This window comes from Perna viridis, chromosome 13 (genome assembly GCF_037379345.1).
Source record: "Perna viridis isolate PV_CMFRI_1.1 ecotype Kerala chromosome 13, ASM3737934v1, whole genome shotgun sequence".
In the NCBI taxonomy this organism is placed as follows: Eukaryota; Metazoa; Mollusca; class Bivalvia; order Mytilida; family Mytilidae; genus Perna; species Perna viridis.
In genome coordinates, this window is record NC_142457.1 from 1,478,352 (window position 1) to 1,506,252 (window position 27,901).

General features: G+C 33.5%; 1 protein-coding gene across 2 annotated transcripts; it reads right to left on the minus strand.

Moving 5' to 3' along the window:
* Window positions 1-19,213: 19,213 nt before the first annotated feature.
* On the minus strand, window positions 19,214-26,115 carry LOC148599180 (uncharacterized). Of its 2 annotated transcripts, none has more exons than XM_088557753.1 (2): window positions 25,969-26,115; window positions 19,214-21,141 (listed from the first exon to the last, which is right to left on the minus strand). In XM_088557753.1, the coding sequence occupies exon 2, from the start codon at window positions 21,088-21,090 to the stop codon at window positions 20,101-20,103; it is 990 nt and encodes a 329-aa protein (XP_088413879.1). In that variant the 5' UTR covers window positions 21,091-21,141; window positions 25,969-26,115; the 3' UTR covers window positions 19,214-20,100. The 2 variants fall into 2 exon arrangements, with proteins under 2 accessions (XP_088413879.1, XP_088413878.1); XM_088557752.1 differs by lacking the exon at window positions 25,969-26,115 and adding an exon at window positions 25,764-25,947.
* Window positions 26,116-27,901: the final 1,786 nt, after the last annotated feature.

The window sequence follows — 27,901 nt, forward strand, 5'->3', positions numbered from 1 at the left end:
AGTTATATATATATACAGTACCTGAACGGATCCGTGCAACTAAAATTGCGATCGGTCATCGATTACCATTCAGTTTCCGATCCATCAAACAGATCGGTTAAACCATTGATCGCATCACGTGACCACTGAGCTGTAGTAGATTTAAACCTCAGTAACGTTTATTTTACATATGTTTTATTGTAAATGAAGTACAATATGTAGATTTAATATCTTTAATCAAGATAAATTTAATATGGAGTTATATTGTATTTGTTTCAATGAAAGTTCTCATGAACCAATCATACAACATTTACATAACAAAACTGCAATTAGATCGGTCACCGGTCATCGTTATCGATCTATCAGTAATCAATCAGTCAGCGGTCATCGATGAGAAATAGATACACGGATCAGTTCATGGACTGTACCCAGAGTCCCTTAAGGCAATTTTTTGCTGAATGCAGGTTTGACTATATTTAGAGATAAAAAAACACAACATAACCTTGTAAACATTGCAAAAGACGATATCAATGTTGATGTCTTTTAGTGATAGATTGTAGATCTAACAACTAACAACCCAAAAATATTGCAACTCAACAAGTGCTTGATATACTGCAATCACCTTGTTTGTCTGTCTGAATGTTATTGCAAATATCTCAACTCTCAATGGATGGATATATTTCAATGTGGCTTTATATAGACATGGTTTCTATCTACACTGCAAATGATTAAATCTTTAACGTTTTTGGCCATTTCGGTGCTATTTGTCAATAATTACGATTTAACTGTTTGAAACATAATCATATATCCTGCTACAAATAATGGTTAGATATTATGTTACTGTGAAAGTACGTTTATTCGTGGATATCAGCTTACATGGATTGCAAACAAATCGCTGGTTCGTGGATTCTTGAATTCATGGTATTGCATAATAAATGGAAAATATGTATTTCGTGACAATTTGTGGTTTCAATCACCCACGAATTCCTCGAAAATTGGGTACCCCACGCTATTAGTACTTTCATACTACCGTTGACAGGTGTATGCCCCTTCTTGCTCTATTGTCACGGAAGTCTTCAAGGTTGTATACATAATACATTATTATTAAGTATAGAAATGGTGATGAGCCTTTTAACTTGTATATGTTCATTGTATTGCCTGTTATATTAAAAGAAAAATACAAAAAAAAAAAAAGAAATTAATTAGGGTATGAAATATGCTTAGTACGTCCCTTCCTTAAAATCTTCATGACCTCTTGCACTGTTTTAAGTGGAAAATTATAATATTGACAAATTTCCTTCTAATCAACTAACCTAATATTTGTTCTTTTTTTTTCAGGATGTTTTCAGAATGCTGGAAATTTTAATCAACATACCACCAAACCTCTTTCAAAACTTTTAAATTCTATACTAACAACTGTAAAAGAGGGTCTATAGTTCTACCGCAATACTTGTTACTCCCGTAGTGGTATTAATTTAATGTGGATCCTGAAAAATTCGAAAGATCTTTTGGAGACAATAAGTTCAAGACTATTATCTGAATATAATAGCATTAAAACCTATGATTTTTCAACACTGTATACTTCTATTCCCCAAGCTCACTTAAAATCCCGACTTAAAAACATTATATATCGTTGTTTTTTTCCAAAAAAGATGGTACACCTAGATACAAATATATAGTTTTTGGTAGAGATTCCTCATACTTTGTAAGAAATAATTCCAAATCATCTTCCAAATATACAGAGGAAGATGTTTACAAAATGCTGGAATTTTTAATCGACAAAATATTTGTCCACTGTGGTGGAAGTGTTTTTCAACAAATGGTCGGCATTGCAATGGGAACAAATTGTGCTCCTTTACTTGCTGACCTTTTCTTTCTCTCTTATGAGGCTAACTTTATAGCTGATCTGATCCGAAAGAAAGAATATCGTTTAGCTAGATCCTTTAATCTCCGTTTCCGCTATACAGATGACGTATTATCTTTAAACAATCCTAATTTCGAGGAATTGATACATCGCATCTACCGCAAAGAACTTGAGTCAAAGGATACTACAAACACAGTGATGTCAGCCTCATATCTTGACCTACACTTAGAAATCGATGGTAAAGGAAATCTATTGACCACTTTACGACAAACGTGACGACTTTTCATTCAAAATTGTCAACTTTCCTTTCATCTGTGGCAACATCCCTTTAGCACCTGCGTATGGAGTGTTCATAGCACAACTGATACGTTATACCAGAGCTTGCCGAAACTACGCAGACTTTTTGTATCACGCTAGAACTCTAACAAATAGGCTTCTGGAACAGGATTATGTTGCTACAAGATTGAATTCATCACTACAGAAGTTTTATGGTCGTCATCATGAACTCGTGGATCGTTATAGTGTATCCATATGCACCATGAAAACTGATTAATTCAACGGGTCATAGTTTTCCTTTCCTTGTTTGTCTACCCCGGACTTGACTTTTTATTAGCAACTCTGCGGGTGTTTCTAGAAAAGCAGAGGACGCTTACCGTACTGGGCGCACCTGGTCCATGCTCCCAGTTTTTAAAAGGAGTTCAAGTTGTTCATTTATGTTTGTTGCTGTGTACGTCTTATTTTAGTTATTATGTTCTTTGTAAACGCACTGATGTAGGCTAAAATTTTTCTCACTAAAGGGTTTCAACGGTAATTTTGAGTGGCCACAGACATCTGCTGAGTCATCTGAGCCACACAAAAGTTGTGCATTGAGGTAATTTATCCTATCAAATTTTAAGACATTTGCAACTGTGGTTTCATAGAAGTTTGTCTCTGAAAATTGGCTAATCATAGGATTAAATGGTCGCTGATGGCCATCACGTAGAACAAAAACTTTTATTTAATGATAAAGCTGTCCCTATTATTTCTGCCAATTTTGGCCACCATCGGCTCAATAACACCAAAGATCATTAACCCTATCATGTTTCACAACATTAGCACTTATGGTTTCGGAGATCATTGATAATTGGTAATCACAAACTGAAATGGCCTCTGGCGGGCATCTTGTTTAATCAAGCATATACAAATGTGGATGTGAAAAGGCTCTTGCTTATATCACTTCTCCGAAATGTGGTAAAAATTGGTCAAGGAGTTGAGCAGAATTAAAATGTTTATGGACGACAGACGCAAAGTGATTGTATAAGCTTACTGGCTAATACAACTAGAACCTTAAGTAAGCTTAACACATTAGTGTATCAGATGGGATGTTCTATCAACACATATAATACAACTGAATGTTGCATTTTGTCATAACCAGAAGAGATTGATAATTTCATTACAATGATTTTTTTTCAATTTCTTTTCAACTGGTATATGAAAGAATTAGTTTGGTATTGGTGATAGAAATATAGTAGGTACCAGGAAAGAGCTGGAAATCTATGGCCTCATTGATTCGCGTTGCTCATCTAGAGAGTATTATCATGATAAATTGACTACCAAAGGGACCATGATATCGCCTGAACCATTGATAAAATCTAAAATTTATAATAATATCTAAAATTTCATTTCGACACACACTAACAAAAAATGCACATGACCATGGTTTTACCAATAAGAACATTCCTCTCTAATATGAAATAATATGTAATAATTGGAGAAAACCTGTGTTACCTGTGAAGGTACATGACTAATACATATACAATATAGGTACATTGTCTAAAATTATTGAAGATATGTGATGAGGCGACGGAACAGGTAGGAAATGCGAGGCTTTGCCGAGCTATTTCCCCCGTTCCAAGCCGAATACACATATCTTCAATAATTTTCGACAATGTACCTATATGGTTTTTATCCTGTTATATTAATAGTTTTGTGCGTTTGTACATTTTTAAAATAAAATTTTAAAATGCATATCCCCTGAGGAGCCCCGATCGTTAAACCCGAAGAAAAAATACGCATGGCGTATGACTCAGTAAACATTGAAATTCAATCCGCACCATATAATCCGTCAAAGCTGTTTGCCGAAAATAAGCAATGTATCAAAATTCCAAGAGACAAATAAGTTAAATGAACAATAAATACAAATATTTTGAATGTTGTAAAGTCGATTTTAAGAACATAAAAGTTCTGAATTTCGCGAAGAAGGTGGAAGCTGACTTGTTTCTCTTTGGTATATGGCAGTAGAGTTCATGGGTGAAATTTGTGCACTAGTTTCTTAGGGGTTTGAAATATTTGTATGAGATTTTTGAAGAAGAGGAGGCAGTTGTATGGGCAGATATATAATGTAGTGTTCCTCTGATTCATTATCTTGGGATTTAGGCAGTAATAAATCCAAGACCATAAAAATTTCCTGGTCATTTGTCTCTTCAAGAGTTTTACTATATTGTAATGCTTCAATTTCTTTAAGTGGGGACCAGTTTATGTTAAATTGTGACGGACACTCTGGCTCCGAGTCCGACATGACTGAAATGACAGGGGAAGTCGTCTGCAAACTGACAATGAATCAAATATGAACGAGATTTGGGATTTGCCATATATATAACGGTGAACAAAAATACAAACAAAATCATTATTTGGTTTACATAAAATCTTTTATTTCATTCAGGTGAAAACAAAACAAAACAGCAAAAAAAAAAAGATTAACCGGATATGCAATCGCAATTTGTTTATATCGTATCTATGGTGGGGGCCATGATTAATTTACGCATACCAGAGAAAAGTAGTTCCGCCGATCACGTGAGTGGGAGGAGCCAGAAAGTCGATAACCTGCTAATGTTTCGGATACAGCAAAAAAAAATAACCGTATACCTTATTCGTTTAACATATAACCTCATTGCAGGATAAAATGAAACATCCCTAGACCAAACTGAATTATCTGGAAAGCTGTCTTAACCCACACTCTGAAAATTCTGATATTCAAAACTGTTCAAATGTATTTTGTTATTAAATGTAATTTTAATTTATACTTGCAATTTTATCATTTTCATCTTGAACTCGACGTGTCTTCCCTACCATGATCAAGATTAATTGTAAGAGGCACACTCAGCTGGCCGAGTGGTCTAGGGCGCTGGACTTCGTGCAGGCGGTATTGCCATAGATGTCACAGCAGTACGAGTTCGAGTCCCGCGGAGGTAACGACCAAAAATTTGCATCGCAAATTTGACAGTTCTAACATCGTTGGGAATTTTTCAGACCTTTATATATATATATATATATATATATATATATATATATATATATATATATGTGTGTGTGTGTGTATGTGTGTGTGTGTGTATTCCATTCCCAGCCTTTGAACTTCAAGTAGTAGATTCTTGATCACGTAGGTTATTTTATGTTTCTATAGTAATATTATATTCAATATTCTATAATTGAGTACTTATTCGTCTAATAATAAGGTGTGGCACACTAAAACAGAAACACAGAGGTTTTACCTCATACATAAATAACGATAAAAGTGTTTGTACGGTTTGCATTCTGTCAAATTTAATTGAAATGCTCTATAAAAAATGGCGGACACTTTTCACAGATTTATAATTAACAGTTGGTTTATACGATAAGTGGGTTTACATTTGTACAGGTATGGCAATCAAACTATAGGACTTGTAAGTCTCTATCTAGTTTCATTTTTCTTTACGGAATTTGTAATGTAGAATGTATTAAAATTCAAAGACCAATCTGCATTTAATTGTTTACTTCCAGGATCTTGAAAGGCTGCATTACAATGCAAAAACTTCTATTGTACGCTTTTTTTTATAACGTAGAACTAGTTTTTTTGTCGTTTTGAATCGATGTTTCTACTCGAAAATATGTTTTGTTTTCAATATACTTAACTCAATACTATGTTGAAAAGAATCCATTGGTAAGAACCATAGACCTATATTTAAGTATAGGGCTCTGCAAGAACGCAATAAGATTTAACTCGTGCATGGAATAACTTTCACACACTTGTTAAAGCTTGGCAATCTTGGGCACTAGTGATCACAATTTTGGTTATAAACCCTTTCCATTAAATTATCCTATTAACATTTTTCAGTGATGTCAATAATACTTGTGTGTCAGAGATCTTAAACTTCTTATAAAGCTGTCGCTGTAATTTTCACAAGACATCATTTTTTTTTGGTTAATCAAAGAAGTCTTAATTAACACTATGCATAATCATTGTACTACAAAATACAAGAAATGGAAAATGGTTTTATAATATTCATTTTGATCTATTTGCAAAGCGAAGAAGAATGCTATAGAGCCTGAGTATGATGGGTACTATAATTTATTTGCACAAAATTTTGGGTAAGTTGCTATAAAATTAATTAAGCTCAGCAAGTTAGATTTAGTCTAGTGAGTATATTTAACTTATTAAGGAATGCAAAATGATATATGTAAACTTTTCTAACCCTCTATATTTTAAGTGATTGGCGGCACATTATATTTGACGATATTCATAAGAAAAAAACTAAAATGTACTTAATTTAAGCTGATGGAGGAGGCTTGTAGTTGATGTGTTTTTTGCTTGAACAGCCAGTGTGGATCAGCAAAAAGAAACTAGATATCGTGAAACGATACAAATGCATCCGTGTATAACGAAAATACAAAATAACAAATAGTTTCAGAGATCACCAAAAGGTCTTCAGTAATTGTAAACAGACCTTTATGACATGTACATATATGTACAGTCAACTTTACTGGTGTTTATTCATTTCTTTTAAAAAATAAAATAAGAAAGACTCAAGTCTATCAGAAAAGATGAAGTTATTTTACTGACACTTTATCTATATGCATAATGATATAAATTCTAATTTTGATCTATAACTACAAACACATTCAATAACTTTTGAATTCTACAGTAGACTGGTAAGTCTTAAAAAGCACATTGATGAAAAAAGTATACAATAGTAATAAAAATATACAAGAGAAAATATTAGAAATTTAGTAAATTAAAAACAATAAGGAATAGTGTATTGATGCTGAAAATGGAATACATATATTGTATCGAATATAAACTAGAATTTAAAATATCTAGTCTTAGATGTGAAAGGTGAAATGTCAAGGACATAGGATCATAATGGGATAACATCTGCTCTGAGGTGGTGACTTCAGAATTTTTAGAATTTATATCGCTTCCCTTTTAAGTTTGTGGACTGCATACATTTAATCCTTACCGGTTTTTTTTTTTATAAATACGTCTCCCCAATTTTTATTGGCTGCTCAATTTCAATCTTATTTCTTTAGCTATATATATGGTAGTGGTCTTACTTCTCACTATGTATTAAGGGACAAAATCTTGTTGAATGCGATACAATCTTTCATTTTGTATCAAATTAAACAACTTATTGCTTTATTTTTCATTTTATATGTTAAATGTCAAATTACAAACTAAGATATGTAAAAGCAAATGTCCAATTTGCTGTTTTCCATACTTTTTTTTATTAGTATGGTGTATTTTTTTTTCATATTTCAGATGTCTTATTACTGTACAATGTATTAGTAATGTTTAACTTATTGACAATTGTTGGAATGTTTTTGTTTTCCTTTTCAGTATACATATGAATGGCCTCTTCAGATGTAATCTTTTCATTTTTTTTCTGTAATGTACTTGTAGTGTGTTCTCATGTTATTGACTTTAATGCTGAACGACATTAAACATGTTTGTGTGATCTGTTTTTCATTAATAGGTACGTATCGACTTTTACCGGTTTTTTTTCTTTTTTTAACTCATCTAACACATCATTTGAAATGTTCTTCAATGAAATAGACCCATTTTATAGAACAGAAATTAATTTGGAGGATCTGCAAAATATCCATTGATACATTTATCAGCATTTTTATTGTTTTCCCATTGTTCTAAATGTCTGATATTATCAATCTCTGGCTACTGCCAAGATACTGAATACATCGGCATTTTCTTCTGGGAACCCAACATCCAATCCACTGTCATGTCCCCTATAAACAGAAGAACGTCAGTTTTGAACGTCTGAATAGAACATTAAATCTAGCCATAACGAGCTCACTATGATATTTTTCGTTTCCATTTGAAAACGCCGTTATTCTGTATTTATCTATCTGGTATAATTGCACCATGTGTTTTCATATGTTACAATATGATGAACCAGTATAATAAAAATATTTTTGTGCTTTTAAAACGCATGAAATAATATGTTTTCGGAAATCATATGAAAACTGTACTTTTTTCGTATCTGAAATTCTATTGAAAACTAAAATCAGTTGATCACATGTTGTAATAGCATTTGTTTTGTCTGAAATCATCAGTAAGTGTGTATACTCTATTGGATGACTTGTTAAGATTTCGTATAGAAATGATAATAATGACAAGTCTTGTAAAAAGAATGGATCGTCTCCCTTATACCACTGATGTGGATATTTTTTACCTGAATAGTAACTGAAAGGAGATTTTTTCTTATTTAAAGGAAGATTGAAGTTGTTAGAATTTATATTTCCTAATAACATCGCATTTGAAATAAATAGTTCTGTGGTTCTATAAAAACATACATATACTTCCATTTTGTGATATGGCGTTGGATAAAAAGAAACTGTGATTATTTTGTGTTTACTATTATTTTATCCTATACCAAAGCAAAATCGGTTGTGACTAAATTTAAATCTTATATTTTGAATCCATATATTTTTATTTAATATTTGTCCATGTACACCTCTACAATTTTTTTCATCAACATTGTTTTCCTATTTAAATTCCAGCTTGCCTGCTTTAGGACCAAATTATACTTACTCTAATTTATGAAAATGATTATTGATTGTTTGAAAGTAACTAACTGTAAAAATTTCATTTCACAAGAAAATGTATCGTATGATTTTTTTCAGAGCCTCATTGTACATTTTTTCAAATACATGTGTATATTGTTTATTCTGAAATGCATGACATTTTCTGAATAAGCATTTTTGTACGAGAATATGTATATCACGCTTTGGAGCTTTTATTATTGATATATCATTGTTAAGTCTATATACTTTTTTCAGGATGACCAGATATTTTGTTTTTGTTACAGATCTGTGAACAAAGAAGACTCCATTAGGGTGCAACCATTTAATTTAAGAGGTTGGGTAGGAGATTGGGAAATAAGGGCAAGGAATAACGAAATGATTCCTACCCTTCCCTTTATATTGAATGGTTGCTCCTTTATATTTTTGACGATTCATTGACATTTCCACTGTATGGGTGCCTGTATACTAAGAAATAATCCTTAGAAATTCAAATAGTCATCTTTTTATGGATTTGAAGACACTATTTATGATGAGGACTTAAATTCATTGATTTTTGTTGATTATTTTCCCTTAGCTCAGACCTTCCTTTGATGTTACATTTCTTTGCAATTTATTTCATTGTTATTAGAATTCATCATCAATGGTTCACTTTACGTTTGTTTGTTTGTTTGTTTTTTGTTTGTTTGCTTTGTTTATTTTTTGTTCCTGTTTTCTTTTGCTTTTGTTTTTGTTTATTTTTGGTTTTTTTGTTTGTTTTTTTTTGTTGTGTTTTTGTTTTTGTGGTTTTATACACCACACTTATAACAAAAAATGTTTGCAAGGTCTAGTATTGATTAATTGTAAATTCGTTGAAAAAATGAAAACGTCAGTAACTACTGAAGGCATGAATTTAAGTAGTAAGTTAAATGGTTTGCAAAAATAGATTTTTTAAGACTAAGTTCGTAGAGGTCACATTTTACAAAATTGTTCTTATAAATTGTTAATATTACAGTGGCACAATTACAGTTATTTCCATGGCAATGCCTAAAATATTCTGATATATGTGATAACAAAGGACTGTGATACTAGGCAGTGTTTTGGCTTTGGCCAAATAACATTGTGATATCTTAGGTTATTCAAGTAAAACTTATATTAAAGCCATGTCAGACTATGCAATGTGTATTGGAAGTATGTAAGACTCTGTGTATTGAAACCATGTCAGACTATGTTATGTGTTTTAAAGCCATGTCAGACTATGCTATGTGTATTAAAGCCATGTCAGACTATGCTATATGTATTAAAGCCATGTCAGACTATGCTATGTGTATTGAAACCATGTCAGACTATGCTATGTGTATTGAAAGTATGTAAGACTCTGTGTATTAAAGCCATGTCAGACTATGCTATGTGTATTGGAAGTATGTAAGACTCTGTGTATTGAAACCATGTCAGACTATGCTATGTGTACTGAAAGTATGTAAGACTCTGTGTAATGAAACCATGTCAGACTATGCTATGTGTATTGGGAGTATGTAAGACTCTGTGTATTGAAACCATGTCAGACTATGCTATGTGTATTAAAGCCATGTCAGACTATGCTATGTGTATTAAAGCCATGTCAGACTATGCTATGTGTATTGAAGCCATGTCAGACTATGCTATGTGTATTGAAACCATGTCAGACTATGATATGTGTATTGAAAGCATGTAAGACTCTGTGTATTAAAGCCATGTCAGACTATGCTATGTGTATTGGAAGTATGTAAGACTCTGTGTATTGAAACCATGTCAGACTCTGTGTATTGAAACCATGTCAGACTATGCTATGTGTATTGAAAGTATGTAAGACTGTGTAATGAAACCATGTCAGACTATGCTATGTGTATTGGGAGTATGTAAGACTATGTGTATTGAAACCATGTCAGACTATGCTATGTGTATTGAAACCATGTCAGACTATGCTTTGTGTATTGAAAGTATGTAAGACTCTGTGTATTGAAACCATGTCAGACTATGCTATGTGTATTGGAAGTATGTAAGACTCTGTGTATTGAAACCATGTCAGACTATGCTATGTGTATTGAAAGTATGTAAGACTCTGTGTATTGAAACCATGTCAGATATGCTATATGTATTGAAACCATGTCAGACGCCGTGTATTAAAACCATGTCAGACTCAGTATATTGAAGCCATGTCAGACTATGCTATGCGTATTGGAAGTATGTAAGACTCCGTGGATTGAAACCATGTCAGACGCTGTGTATTTAAAACCATGTCAGACTCAGTATATTGAAGCAATGTCAGACTATGCTATGTGTATTGGAAGTATGTAAGATTCTGTTTATTGAAACCATGTCAGACGCCGTGTATTAAAACCATGTCAGACTCAGTATATTGAAGCCATGTTAGACTCTGTCTATTGGAGCCATGTCAGACTGTCTATTCAATCCACTTCAGAATCTGTGTATTTAAGCCATTTTAGACTCTGTACATTGAAGCTTTTTCAGACTCTGTGCATTGATCCCATGTCAGACTCTGTGTATTGAATCCATTTCAGATTCTGTACATCAAACGGTTCGGACTTTGTGTATTAAAACCATTTCAGACTCGGTGTATTGAAGCCGCTTCAGACTTAGGCTACACACCACTAGTTCAACCAATGATCTTAAAGAACGTACGCCATAAATGCGATTGTATAGTGTTATGACGCTGTCGTTGTCGTAGGCGTCGTTGTTAGTTTTTTTCCGTGTCTGTGCGATAACTTCTGTTCTATTGAACCGAGTGTCATCAAATTTCTATTGAATATTGCCACTTGCTACTAAAAACAAATGGAAATCCATGCATGCATTTTTTCAATCATATTTCAGATATCTCTGATATTTTTCTAGTCATAAGGGGTCAAAGGGACCACAATCCCCAAAAAAACATAACATTTTAGGTCCGATTTTGTTTGTTTTTCTTAATTTTGATTCCCTAAAAAAATTTTCTGCAGTATTCAATCAGATTTAAGATATATATATCTCTTACGGTTTTTGAGATATATTGGGCCAAAGGACTACACCCCAAAAAATCAACTTAATTTCTAGTCCCTGAAAGCAGAACTTTTTACTTAATTTGAATTTAAAAATATTCTGTATCCAAACCAGTTGTTGTATCCATAATGATCTGTACGTCCTTATGATTAAGTGGGTCAAACAAAATAATATTGTGTCCACACTTGTCCCATTTGATCAGAGTTCAACTGTCTGCGATCATATCATGCTGCGCTCGGCGAAGCTTTTTATTGTGAAATAAGGGGGAATTTTCGTTCTGTTTTCAGCTAAATGACTTCTAGTAGTGTGTCGCAATGTCCTATGATATTTGTAAGGCTCCTAGTGTAAAGATAGTGTATATAGATGATATATATAGTACTAAAGGTAGAAACTTTATAACACATTGAACTTAGTGACATTAGTGGTCTGTAGCCTATATGTGATCTTTTACCATCACGTGGCTTCTGTCGTCGTCTTTAAACATCTTGACAGATATTAATGTCCTTTGAATGATTCTCAAGTTATCCTGCACAAAAATTGCGTTTGGATTTTTTATACGTCAAATAAAATAGTCGTATGTGTTATCAGTGGGTGTTAAGCCGCTAAATTCAAGGTACTATATCTTAAAACTAAATGAGATAAAGAATAATGAAGACGACTTCATTTTTCGGCTAAAAATAGGTCTACAAAGGTCTTCATTGTCTTTTCCGAACATCCAGGCACTTTGAGATATGGGCGGTGTATCAAGATCTGTCTCGGGTAAATACCGCAGAACCCCAAAAGCTAATTCACAATATATTGCAGAAGAATAATCAATGGAACCAAGATTCCAGCGGAAATCAAAGGAAAGTAATCCAGGGCAGGGACAAAGACCAGACATGGAAAATAGACAAACACTACAAAGAACATAAAGTAACTAAAATAAAACATGCAAAGTAACAAAAGTAAATGAGCAACTCGGACTCCACTCAAAATTTGGAGAATGGGCCAGGTGTACCGGTAGGATAAAGGTTCTCTGCTTATCTAGAAACACCCACCGAGCTTCTCATAAAAAGTCAAATTCGGGGTAGAGGAAAGAGGAAAGGAAAACTATGACACGTTGAACAAATCAGTTTTCATGTTGCAGATAGATACACCATAACGAATCACGAGTTCATGATGACGACCATAAAACTTCTGTAGTTGACAGAAGCCTAATTGAAAGAAGTCTAGCACGATACAAAAAGTCTGCGTAGCTTCGACAAGCTCTGGTATGACGTATGAATTATGATATGAAAACTCCATACGCAGGGGCTGAAGGGATGTTGCCACAGATGAAAGGAAAGTTGATAATCCTGAATGAAAAGTCTTCACGTTTGTCGTAAAGTTTGGTCAATAGTTTTCCTTTAGCATCGATTTCTAAGTGCAGGTCAAGATATGAGACAGACTTCACAGTGTCTGTATAGTCGGCGTCACATAAATAACATACTGTTAAAATTTGAATAAAAATATTTTCTACGACTTTATTGACACCTACCGTCGTTTAAATTGTCTTAAATGACTTGCTCATTCGTTTAGCCAAACGGCTTCTCCCTAAACATTGAATCGTTAAATTCCGGTCACATTTTAATTCTAGGTGGCAATATTTACATTGTAAAAAGTCGGCCATGTTTACAGTGATCGGGTTGCTAGGAGATGTTGTTTACGTTTAAATGGTTTGTCCAAAAACCGAAGAACCCAGAATGCAATTCGGCGTTATTTCGGATATCTCGGATTTATTTTACGCGAACAACGTACAATACCGAGAAGTTGATCAAGCAGACGATTGTCACCGGAGTTCGACGGGAACTTACGCACTTCGTTTGTAAACAAATCGTCCCGTAAAAAGCAACATGGCGGATATTAGTATGGGATTTTCCCGTAAGGATTTGTTACGCATGATTTAAGCTAATAAGCGACTTGTTTTTGAGAAGCTGTTTGGCTAAACGAATGAGCAAGTCATTTAAGACAATTTAAACGACGGTTGGTGTCAATAAAGTCGTAGGAAATATTTTTATTCAAATTTTAACAGTATGTTATTTATGTGACGCCGAGTATAGTATCCTTTATCTCAAGTTCTTTTGGGGTAGATGCGATGTATCAAATCCCCGAAACTAAGATTGTTTAACGATAATACGTCATCTATATAGCCGAAAATGAAATTAAAAGATCTAGCTAAACGATATTCTTTCTTTCAGATCAGATCAGCTATAAAGTCAACCTCATAAGAGGGAAGGAATAGGTCAGCAAGTAGAGGAGCACAATTTGTTCCCACTGGAATGCCGAAGTTGAAAAACGCGTCCACCACACTGGACAAAGATGTCGATCAAAAATTCCAGCATTTTAAAAACATCTTCTGTATATTTGGAAGATGATTTGGAATTATTTTTTACAAAGTATGGGGCATTTCTACCAAGAACTATATATTTGTATCTAGGTGTACCATCTTTTTTGGAGAAATAACAATGTGTAATACTTTTGAGTCGGAATTTTAACTGAGTATAGGGAATAGAAGTATATAGTGTTGAAAAATCATAGGTATTAATGCTATTATATTCTGATAATCATCTTGAATTTAGGGTCTCCAAAAGATCTTTCGAATTTTTCAGGATCCAAAGTTATCTTTATTTTTCATATGAAAACTCGATTAAGGGATCTTTTGAAAAAATTACCTTTGTTATTTATATTGAAAAAGAGAATTTTTCCATATCAACATATGGACTAGGTAGTTCCGAACGACTTCACGTCAATTTAATCTCACAGAAAATGAGAATAGGGCCGGAGTTGGAAGATTCCCTATTAGAATTATTGTCCTTGAAAGGCGAAAAATTACGTCCTTTTTAAAACCATAATAGATTAAAAAACACAAAAAAAACAACAACTTTCAATTTATGAAATAATCTTGACGACAAAGTCTACAAAAGTTTTCATCGAGTAGAAGATGTTGGTCGATTCATTGATAATTATTGCAGATAAACAGGTGAGCGATGTAGCCTCCTGGAAGGCTTTAGTTATATTTCTAGAGACTAAAACAATCCTTAAACATGTAAAATAAAATAAAAACCTGTCGGGAACTACTAAAGTTTTGCATACATATATGGTATGATTTATCATATTAAAATGTTCACATCACCAACAGTACCTGAGTTAAACGACAGGTGTACAATTGTGTTATACCTAGATATGGAAAATATATTGTATACATGTACATGTATTTCTAATTCAACAATGAAATACCTTTTAAGTCTATAGTGTGTTAAAGGGGTGGACTACTGTTGCACTGTTGGACAGCAGAAGTGCTGCTTTTGAAGGGATTTGAACGAAATCTTCAAAAGGATTTGTGAACGTTGGTTTATTTAAAGTTCAAAGAAGAAAAAATATTACACTTTGTATTAGAAAGATTAAAGTTAAGCCCTCAAAAGAAGCCGATCTTTAAAATTCAATAGCTAAATTAAGTACAACAGGAATCCGACCACAGTGTACATAGACTGAAGTATATATAAACTTGGAACATAAGACGTGGGGCGGAAAAATGTCAAATGGTCCACTTAGAAAGATTCAAGCGCTTCTTTGGGTCTAACTTTAATCAAATCCTTCTGAGCTTTTAAGTATTTTTGAAGTCCATCTGAACACCTCATATTGTAGAATTTAATGTAAACAAACAGATTAAAACATTTGCATTGAAAGTCAGTGGCTTGACAGATTTTAATGAAATTTTGGATATCAGATTGACGTTGTCCAGGTTCAACCTAAGGCCAGTTTCGTGTGTTGTACTGGTATAGTGAAGTGTGAAATTTTGGAAAATTTTTAAGTACATGTATACATACGATTGAATTACATGTAGTTAAGTTTTAATAATTCTTAACACCTTTCTTTAATTGTTTAATAGTCTTAGACAGACCCTAGGCCGCATGTCTTTATATTGTAAGCCGACCGCAATCTCACTACACAAAGGTTATTCAATATTTTAAGAACGAAAAAAGAACTAGAAAGCTATAAGCAATGCTCGCTAAAATGTATACCCCTATTCTGTGAAAGCTTCATATAAAAAATTCATTCAGTTTGTAGGAGTTACCGATAAAAGACAAGTACATGGAGCCTACTGCCTAACCGACGTATATACTGATAGAAGGATGTATGGACGGAAGGGAGGGCACCTCTATCAATAGGTACCCCGGATTTGTAAGTGGGGGTATAAAAATAAATGTAGTCTCCAGAGGAGGTTCAATAAATCTCCTTTCAAAAACACAAAGAAAACCATTGTTTACTTAAGGAAGTATACTTCTTTGTTTTATTTGCATTCAAGTTATTTAGTATTGGGATATTTGAAAAATGCACACTTGTTGAATTTGGTATTTTACTTGGGTGGTTGTATCTGTATCGAAATATGCCATTTAATGCAATATCGTAACAATATATGACTTGATAAATATGTTACATAATCCACCGTGGTTTCTTTCCGAGTCCAGATAACATCTAATGCGTATCTTAAATACAACAGTATAAAGATACAAATGAAAATAAATAATCTACATCCAGGCGGCGTTTTAATAATTCAAAACGATTTCAAACAATTCAAATAAACTCAAATTAACACTTCAGATAATATGATTCCAAGAATGATGTTTCATTTTTGACCACCTCTGCGTCGAAATACGACAAATTGCACCCAACCGGTTAAATAGTTAAATATAATAACTGATTTATTTAAGTGCTACTATCCTAAGAATCAGGCTGTGGGTGAAATCTTGTTAAAATGTTACAAGTTTCTGCAAATTCTTTTATAGGGTCAGTAGCTCGAGGTATGAATTATTTGAGAATCATTGCTACTAAAATTTGATCAAAGGGAAATACATGTAACTCACTCTTCTCTTTTTAATCTATTGTAACTTTAAACTCGCTTTTCTGTCTTCTCTGGCACTTCTGAGATGAATTGTCGACTTCAATAGACCATATACTATGTGCTTAAAGTGTCAAATTCGTGTGTGTGTGTGTGTGTGTGTGTGTGTGTGTGTGTGTGTGTGTGTGTGTTTTGTTTTTGTTTTTTAGAGCTTCAATTTTGCCTAATTCTTACTGATTCCAATACTTAAGTTTAAAATGTGTGTTCATGTGGTTATTTCATGTAGATCCCGCTTTGAATAAAAAAAGAACTGGGTTCCCTTTTAAAGAACCGAATGTCTCACAGTTGTCCCCATGGTTTTTGCCACAGTCTGTCTTAATGTTTCTGGTCTATCTCGTGTATGGGGCTAAGGAGTTCGAGGGTAACGCTACTTTCTTTAATGCCAAGTCATTCTAAAAATGATGTACTTGACCACCATAATTTTCTGGGCCCGTTCGCATTTGTCGTTTGGAACCTGATCCGGAATTTGACAGAAGTATTATTTCTTCATTTCAACGATATTGTCGCCGTCACAAAGGACTTTAGTTAATAACATCAAAAGTATCGGATGACGTTGTTGATTTAGGTGATAAAATCTACAAAAAATAGTTTAAATTTTAGTAAAAATCGGTTTCTTTTTATGCAGGTTTTCGTTGATTGGATAAAACATGTTTAATCAAAGAGTTCTTAAAGTTGTTAAAATTAGTTTTGGTGGCGCACTGGGTTGAATTGGTGGGTCACTAGGTTGAATAAACAAATGTATAGATTTTGCTTCATGATGTAATAAAAGTCAATGATATGGTTAAGTTACGTACAGATTCTCAAAAGAAAAAAAATATTGAAAAGTGATTTTTGTTTTCTTATCAAATTAAATGAGTTTTCCCCATTTTGAAATTCGCCTACGTACATGTATTGGATCCGGCGGTTGATTGATTGATTGATTGTTGGGGTTTAACATCTGAGCAGCAATATCCGGTGGTTGAAACATCCCTCTTTTTTGAACATTATGTAAATAATGGGCATATTTAGACAAAAAAAAATACCCTGCCCCTCACCCTTTTTTCGGAGCAACCTTCCCGAAATCTCCGGATTCACGTCTGCCATATGTAGCTATCTGTCTTTTTCTAAACTGATGGGTACATGTACATTGTATACTATCAAAGAAGGACTTATTTATATTACGTGTACATACTGTTCGCACACCGTGCATTGATCAGCAAAGCTTTGTAAGAATTTAAGCTGTAAGTGCAATTAGCTATGCCTCAGGATTTAAAAAAAATCAACATTAATCTTTCTGTCTTCAAATGTTGAGAACTATATTGAAGCACTAATATTTTTCTACTATAGATGATGTGTCAGATCTTGTCGCTGATCGTCTATTTAAGACGGGATATATTGACGGGACTTCCTTTTGAAGTCATATATTAAAGAGAAAATTGTACCCAATTCACGCATTCAATTAATCGCTATTAAGTCGTTGGGTTGCCTGATTTACAAATGATCAAAGCTCCACGTTTGTTGACTTTTCTCTGTGTTTTATTTCCATAAAGACTTGCTCCTCTTAGTCATGTGCTTTGATCCACACTAAGGTCAATATACCGTAAGAAAACGCGAGAAAAACGAGCATTGTCGTATTGACTGATATTCCTGCTATATCCGAGTCTGATCCAAGGCTCTGATTATGAAATGGGGCTTAGTTTCAAATGTTATTCGCATCAAACATCGCTTTAAAAGCACCAGTTTTTATTCATAATTTTAAATCGTTTTTATGCCGTGTATTTTCGTGGACTGCTTCGATAGTACACACACCAAAAAAAACAAAAAACAAAAAACAAAAAACAAAAAAACTTGAGAATACCTTTAAAATAGTCGATTTAAATGTTCATTTCCCCTTTTGAATCTGGATACACTACTGTATCAGTTTGTGGATACGCCTTAAAACGTGCCCCCTTTCGTAAATGGACCATTATCTCAAACTGAGGTAGACCTCGCTTCTGATCATGCAGTAGGTTAAACAACTAAAGAAATGAACAATTTACATCAGATCATAATAGTCCAGTAATCATAATTACTTCATTGAAAGTAACCATGTAAATCAAAACTACTAGTATAACTCAGCCAAAAGATCGGAAGGGTATGGAAAATAGGTAATTTTGTAGTAATATGCTGTAAATATCAATGATGATGGTATTAGGTATCAATCTTTATAAAAAAAACAGACAAAAGGTGATTCATGCATGTCAAAACCAACGAAACTTGCTCTAATTTCTTGTTTAGTTCCTAATCACACAACCAGTCTTTTGTTTTCATTTGGTTCTTGCACTTACATAAATTGTGTATGAAATTGACTATTTGCAAGAGCTACCGTTCTCGATTTTGCTTGATTTTGTTGATTTTAGTGGTAGGTTACGTGTGGTTTTCTCAAAAATACAGATCTAAATACAGAAAGGACTTATGTCACATAAAGAAGTGAATATATCTGAACCTGTCCTACCAATAGTGCTAGAAAAATATAATAGTTTTCCCGATTGTTTAGTAAGAAGCCCGTGTCTTCTTTCCATGCACATGTATAAGGTAACAATGTTAGGGTATAGTAAATGGTTTATCTTAGCTTTGATTATCATAGGTTTTTTTTGGCTTTTTTTTTTTTTTTTGTTTTAATTCGAAGCCTTCTGTGAAAGTAAACAGATCGTCCTGGATTGTTCTCATAATGGAATTATACCCTTATAATTATATCAACGTAAGTAGTTTACCGAGGACTCGAATATTACAACATGATGTGGTAGTTCTGATTCGAGATACATGTGTATAATAATTGTTTATCGAGGAGTTTATTTTTTCCCTTTGCTAGTCAATTTCGATATATATAGCCTATATTTATATATAATTAACATATTCCAGAGATACAAATCGAATTCATGGTTGATGCTGAGGCAAAGGTTTGTACATATATTATATATGTATTACATACATAATAGTTTAAGAAACTTTGTCGAAAAGTTAATTTAAAAATTAAAATATGTCTCAAAATCAAATGTAAGATATTCGAAGCAACACGTTTTATTTTTGTGGTTTACAGTTTGTAAAGTGGATTTGTACGTGCCCATGCATTTGTACGTGTCCGTAATAGGTCTCAGTAGAAAAAAGTTTTTGTATTAAGAATATCAATGCAAGATATAAAAAGAAAATCACAATACACATGTTTAATAATTTTTTTCCTCTAAAATATTAAATCGTATCACAAAAATATATGACCTAAAGCGCACATTAGTACATTAGTTTTACGTTGCACATTAAATATTTTGTTTGCAATCTCCAATATTTAATTTAGAAAGAAAGCACCATTATATATCCAGAATATGCGACCCGCTATGGCCACAAAAATAGCAGTACATAAAGTATCGATATCATTCTGGCATTAATGCCCAAGCACACAATAAGCACTATAATGTATTCCAAAGACTCTGACCTAGCAAGAAAAAAATCGGTCTCGTTAAAATTTGCCCAAATTTCCTCACGAAATTTCTATACATGAACTTTCGTCGAAGCTGTCAGAATCGTCATCATCTAAACCGTCAACGTCGACATCTTCGTCTTCCGATTGGTTATTTTCTTCTTCCGGTGTTTGTTCTTTTAAACGCTTAACGTCATGAGTTTTTAAATGTTTGCTCAAGTGATCACTGCGCATGAAACGCTTGCCGCATTCTTTACACCCAAATCTTTTTTCACCTGTGTGCGTCCTTAGGTGACGCTGAAGTTCGTCTGATCTGGTGAAACTTTTACCACAAAAAAGCCAATTACACACAAACGGCCGCTCTCCCGAATGCCACCTTAAATGGGCTTTTAAGTGCGATGTTTTACCGTACACTTTCCCACATCCTGGTATATGGCATATGTGTTGCTTCTTTTTTGATGGATTATCCGAACCTTTTGAATTCTGGCAATTGGGACAACGACACCTTCGACAACGTCTTGTCGGTGCAATTATCGGTCGCATATTGTTTAACATAGAGGCAATTTGAGATCGATAACTAACATTTCCTCCAAGTTGGTTTGGAATTCCCACTTCATTAGTTCCAAATATTTTCATTTCCGGCATTGAAGTTTGTGGCGACTGTACGCTCCACCAAGGAATTTCTGCTTCCGTTGCAGTTTGTGGCGATAACTGTTGCTGTGGAACTGGTATATTACGTGACGGTATAGGAGTCAGAGGTTGTGACCTCAATGGTATTCCAGTTGCATGTTGCATCATTTGTCCCCGTGTTGCCATAAGGTTATTTTGTATCATTCTTGCCTGATGCAGTTCGTAGTTAAATTGTTCTCTTTGTATCTGAAGCTCCTGTTGAACTTTTAATTCGTGATAGTTCTGAGGCAGTGGTTGGAGAGGGGATCTCATATGAAGGGAGTGATCTGGAACTGTCGGACCTTGCCACGAAGGACCCCGTGGGTTGGGAGAGCTGTATGTGATTTCCTGGTGAAGCGGGAGGACTGCTTTAGGCGGCATATCTGAACAGATATAACGTACTTCATTGCCAATATTCTCAACACAAGGTCGCTGTAAATAGAAAGAAAAGGCATGTTACATGTACTTTGTCTGCTTATATTTATTTATTTATTTGTAGAAAAATCAGCATTTTTGTATTTATTTATTTTTAACCTAATTTTATATTAGATTATTTAAACTGTGTTAGATTTGTTAACTTATGCATCTATTATAAAACACGAATAAGTGATGGGGTTATAATTGTTCAGCTGCACATGTCAGTTTTAATGTTAAATGCAAGATCACAGCCCCTCAACGCATCCGACCCACCTCAGCTACATTTAAATAACAGAATTTTTTGGAAAAAATAGAGACGTTGTACTGTGATGTAAATCGGTATGAAAAACTATTTCATGGCTTTCAAGTAACAAGCCGTTTAATATTTTGGGAAATTTAAATAATTAAATTATATATATAGCAAATTTGACAGTTCTAACATCGTTGTGAATTTTTCAGACCTTTCTATTTGTCTATATATATATATAAAAGTTCCCAACGATGTTAGAACTGTCAAATTTGCAATGCAAATTTTTGGTCGTTCCCTCCGCGGGACTCGAACTCGTACCGCTGTGACATCTATGGCAACGCTGCCTGCACTAATTTCAGCGCCCTAGACCACTCGACCAGCTAGGCTATATAAAGATATAGCTTTCGCTGCACATTTTACTATTATATTTGGTGTCTTGCTATATCATGCATTGGCAGTAAGCCGACTGGCGGAGCACTGTACAATGTGGGAATGACAAAGTTTCATTAACGACGTCAAATAACTCAATTAAGTTTTAGTTTCACAGTACATACATGTACATGTACAAATAACTAGATAACCATTGTTTATATTCTTCATGAGTAAGGATTATGCGAAATGCTGAACAAAAACAGCGTTTTAAATCAATTTTAATCAATGGTCACCATCAATGCCTACCTGACGCCTTAGCTCAACAGTTTTCTATAGAAGAATTTAAGATTCATATTTTCACATTTTCCTGTGGACTATTAAATTCAATTTGAAGCTGATATTCGTACGTATTACCTTGCTGTGAAAAGTTGAAATTGGAATGTAGAATATGTTCGTTTGATGAAAACAATCATTTACAGTTTGATTTATTACTAAACAAAGAAATCTCATTAATAAAAATTGCACTCTTTCTTTGTAAATGTAGAAAGTTCTAATGCTAAAAAGTTACATGACCATGTAAATATAACATACGACTAAATATTTTCTGAAAAAGAGGGGCCGCAAAAGACCTGGTTGTGTTATGTATTCAAGCCATATATTGTCATATTGATTAAGTTTTGTCTTCTGTAAAATGAATGTTTCTTTAAAAAATCCTCACTTAAGTTCTCATAATTGCATGTACATGTATTGTACATGTCATAACTAAAGTCTTGTAATTATTTTGCTAACTAATTATGTTATACATGTAGCAAAGTTATATTGAAATCTAATAGATATGTACATGTGCAAAGTTATGTGTTGTGTCTTCTGTATTCAAATACCTGAAGTGTGCAGTTTTATACATGTACATGTATGGTACGTATTCTTGTATTTAAATCTAAAACTTTTCGAATAAAACCTGCAACTCAACATGTAACTACAAAACAAATCCATACTACATGTACATGTAGATCTAAACTATGTTTTCTTTGCCCTTAAACATCAAGCACAATGCCCCAAAGTATAAGACACCTTATTAGACATGTTATATACATGTACACGGTAGGCAGATAGGCAGGTAAATACATGTACATGTACACGGTAGGTAGGCAGGTAGATACATGTACATGTAAATAGGTAGGTAAGTATAAGTAGAAGGAAGTAATGGGAGAAACAAACAATTATATCGTAATCTTTGCTTGACTTTTTTATAACTTATAATCAGTAATATGTCAATGAATTTGTGCATTCGTTAAATCTTCACTTCAATCAGTGCAGGTGTGAACTCATGCAGATTCTCATGTAATTTTCTCCACGCCTTTTGACTAAAGGCATATTTTTACATATTTATTTAGCAGTTAGATTTCAATTAGTCCTTTCATATTCATGTAAATAAAAACCTACAAGTTCAAAGGTCATACTTTGATGTTGGTAGAGAAAAAGAATATTTTAGAGTTATTAAATGAATAACTTTGTATTAAAGTGTGGGAAGATTTGATCAAATTATTTCGATCGTAAGTGTTAGTTGTGAATTTTAAAACGGCTGAAAATGTGATGCGTGAATCATAATTTATTAGAATTTTAAAAGCATTCTTTCATTATAATAGTAGACGGGACAAGTTTATCCCTTGCATTTATTTGTTTGTGTATTTAGTCGCTAATAATTGTTAAATATGAATAAAATCATAAAACATTATTGAACAAAGAAACGCGGAACAAAAAATCAAATAAATGTAAAATAGATAGTTCTGTTCAAGAGACGATTGACTTCTCCCCATTTTAACGAAAATTAAAAAACAGCGTAAGATATATCAGTCCAAGCACCTGTGAAACATATTTCATGTTTATTACTTTTGTTCTCATTTCCTCATGTTTAATTACAATATTTGCATTTTAAGAAGTTGTGCAATTGTGCATATACATATATACTTTTTTTTACATTCATGTACATATCCCATTCGTTTTGAACTTTCTACAATAATATACTTTCATGACTTTGTAGTTATAAAGACAACATATTTCATTTTTCTTTTAAATCAGTTATTAACTTCGTCTGTGTTTTCTGAACAGACAAAGAATATGTAACAAGTATGTGTAGAAAACAACGGCCATTCATCATTCAAAGTTTAATGCATACTTGATTAATTTTAGCTTTTAAAGATACATACTTCTGAAGAGACTCGTGCCTTTTAAAATAAACAACAATAAATACCTCTCCTTTAAGAAGAGTTTATAACGCATTATGGCGCTCCTGGCTAAGTATAACATGCGTTTAAAGATAAACTTATATGCTTTTTAAAAAGGCAAAAGCATGTATGAATAAGTTTTAAGCCTTACAGAAAAAAACTTCAAAGAAAATTTAAAAGATAATTTCACATTAATAACTGGTAAAAATTGCATTAAATGTTAATGAAAACTTTGAGGTTTCTATTTATCTATATTTAATCGCTGCGTTTGTGTAAAATAAAAAAGCAGAAAACGATTCCATAAAATTAAAGTTTACTAGAGTTTTCATCAAAATAATAACAAATATTATGAATTAGTTTTTCACTGATATCTGTTTCTTGTATCCTAATTCTTGTAGATGACAAATTGGTCCTGACTACAGGCATTAGGTGACAGAGCCTCTGGCAGGCATATCTTAGTGTACCGTAGCATTAGGTGACAGAGCCTCTGGCAGGCATATCTTAGTGTACCGTAGCATTAGGTGACAGAGTCTCTGGCAGGTATATCTTGGTGTACCGTAGCATTAGGTGACAGAGCCTCTGGCAGGTATATCTTAGTGTACCGTAGCATTAGGTGACAGAGCCTCTGGCAGGTATATCTTTGTGTACCGTACCAATGTTTGACAGTAAGTGTCTCAGGCTGCTTTTAAATAATGAAAATGTTCTATAGATCCATTATGAATGCCAGTAGGTGAAAGGAATGGTGACGATAGAGATTTTACCATTTTCTTACAAGTACACGCAGTGCATATGCAAAAACAATGCCTTCATTTAAATCAGCGGAAAAGTCACAGTCATTGACCTTGCGTTTACTGAAATCTATTTTTTGTTGTTGTTCAAGCCACCTCTTACTTGGGACATTGGACCCTGTTTTTCATTGCATTTTATTTATCAAGTTGAATAATGCAATAAAAGATATAATCCTTGTCAATCAAGCTTGGAGTGCATCGCTGTAATGATTTATCACAGATATCTAATATTAGTCGTTGTTTACGACCATCTTGTATTTTAAGAGAGAGTATACTTCCTGCATCACATGCATGTGCATGTAATTTCATGAGAAATGTATATCAAATTTAATTAATAATGTATATTCTATTTTATTTGAAATTATATTCAAATATCTGAACATGTACCCAGAAATAAACCACAGCTAGTATTCAAGTTTCAAAAATTGTTTTGAAACTGAATTTATGAATTAAAAAAAATTGAACATGTTCACAATTAAAAACAGTCATTCAAATTTCAAAAATGAATATCAAAACTATTGAAATATATATTTACATATACAAATTTTAACAAAAAATGTGTGCTTCAAGTGACATGATGCTGACAATGTAGTTAAATGTATATATTCAAATGAAATTATATATTAAAATTCATTGAAAACGTATAGGTAAATTCGATATACAAAATAAATCTTGAAATGTATATTCCAATTCAAATATCATTTATATTCAAATTCAATTACACTGTATATTCAAATTCAATTACAATTTACAGTCAAATTCAATGACAATGTGTATTTTGTTCCAATAAAATGTAAATTCAAATTAAGATTAAATGTAATTTAAGTACAAGTAGATATATTTTCAATATTAATTATCTGTAATTTTCAGAAAGAAGAAACATTACAGTTGATTTACTTATTCATTATATAAATTTCGAAACTTGACAGAGCAATTTCAACTACCAGCTTTCTTTATTTCAATAAAATTTATCTTCATATAAAATTAATTATAATTTCTTACCGGAAAATAATGCAGAGGCTGGGGAGCTGCTATAACTCCAGTGGCCATGGTCAGTTAAAATTCCTTCAGCTACTATCAAAGTGTGAATTCGCCAATATGCAATTCTTTACAATGTATAATGGCCCGTTAAAATGTGTACTAAATAGCAATTTCCCCTCCCAAAACTCCACAATTTTCTCATGAAATAGTGTATTAAAATTTTTACCTTAGATCTTCCGCCAGCCAATCAAAACGCTCCTTTATCCCTTTGATCTTGACCGTCAACCAATTGAATTCAATATCAAGGCGAGTTCAGAGGAAATTAAAGCCTTTCAAAACGTATGCTTCTTAAACAAAATTGTTGACACGGTAAACTGGAGTGTATTATTCGTTGTTATTTAAAGGGTTGTCGAGGGCGGAGAAGTAATCGCTTCACCGCAAGCTTTACACATATAAATAATTGGTTTTGAAAAGATCAAAGGAATTACACCGACACTTTATTCAGGTGTAAAAGGCACGTGGTTTAAATTTTCATCTACCTGTTCAAATTTTGTCTAAGATATCTTCTTTGAGGTCCAAGTATACAAGATTTTCTTTGATGTGGTGTTTACCCCAAGTTTAAATGTAATCCATTCGCCAATGGGTCTCCCGTCACTCAGTGTAGGTTACAATGAACAAAAGCGACGGGAACTTAAATGAAGCCACCAGCATTGCAACTTTACAGTTTTAATGTTATTGATGTTATTTTTTCCTCTCCATCTACCTTATTACGTCCGGCATTTTCAATGAATCAAGTTGCTTTAAGCCTGTATAGACTTCCGTATTTTGCCTTTAAAAAATAATTTCAAAATTAATTTCAATTGCGGATCCAGAAGGGGGTGCAGGGGTTAAGCACCCCTTTCTTTTGGAAAATTTGTCAATTTCATATGTAAAATTGACCAAAAATGTCAAATAATGTCCTAGTATCCCCCCTTTTCTAAGGAACCCCGACTTCTTAAAGTGTCAGGGTCCGCCCCTGAATTTGGACTTACAAAGCTGTCCTCTGAAATTGCAGAGCTGTCGATATACACCTCATATCCCTTCTTATCTGGAATGTCCATGTCGTTTTCAGTGTGAGTTCTGTATGTTGTTAGTTCATTTTTATCTTTCTTGCTCTTTGATTCATGAAGTTTGAGTTGACATTTAATTCATGAAGTTTGAGTTGACACTACAGGAAAGGAGGCCATGATTAGAAAGGGAGGGTGGGACAGGAGGGCAAAAATGAACGTAAATGCATGATCCGGTGATAATGACTAAACCAACAAAACCCCATACATAACAAAAGTTAATTAAACGAAAACGCATTGACTAAAGAATAAATGAAACCTTGCCTCCACTAAAAATTGGCAATATGCACCAGATGCGCCGAAAGGGTAACTGTCTCCTTAAATATAACTTTTATTTTTAGGCGAAGATTCATAAAGAGCAAACCCAGCGTACAGCCACCCTAAAATTTGGAAAAAAGGTTTCAAGCGTGAAATCAAGGTTTTTCGCAAATTCTACCCACACACCCCAAATTTTTTTGCCTCCCTTCACTCGGTCTTTCCTTTGATTCTATTTACATCCCATCCCAACCTTAAATCCTGGACCCGTCACTGGTCCTTTCATTCTTGCTTTTGTTATTTTGGTTCAATAAGTGCAATCCAGGGAACCAAGATTCTAGCGAAAATAAAAGAACGTAATCCTCGAACAAAGAACAGACGGGATAAACACACAAACATAACAAAGAACACGAATTTAACAAAATAATACGCACAAAGCAAAAAAGTCAACGAGCAACTCGGATTCAAATGAAAACTGGGAGCATGGACCAGGTGCACCGGTAGGGTAAGCGTCCTCTGCTTTTCTAGAATCACCCCCCCCCCCCGAGCTGCTCATTAAAATTCAAGTCCAGGGTAGACGAAAGAGGAAAAAACTGTGACACGTTGAACAAATCGGTTCTCATGGTGCAGATGGATACAATGTGACGATCCATGAGTTCATGATGACTACCATAGTACTTATGTAGCGATGAACTCAATCTTGTAGCATTATAACTGTTCAAGAAGCCTAATTGTAAGAAGTCTAGCGCGGTACAAAAAGTCTGCATAGTTACGACCTGCTCCGGTATAACGTAGGCG

Coding starts and splice junctions, on each gene's coding strand:
- LOC148599180 (XM_088557752.1), bottom strand. CDS start 25,811: ATGGCCACTGGAGTTATAGCAGCTCCCCAGCCTCTGCATTATTTTCCG. Junction 21,142..25,763: donor AGCCTCTGCATTATTTTCCG/GTAAGAAATTAT, acceptor TTCTATTTACAG/CGACCTTGTGTTGAGAATAT.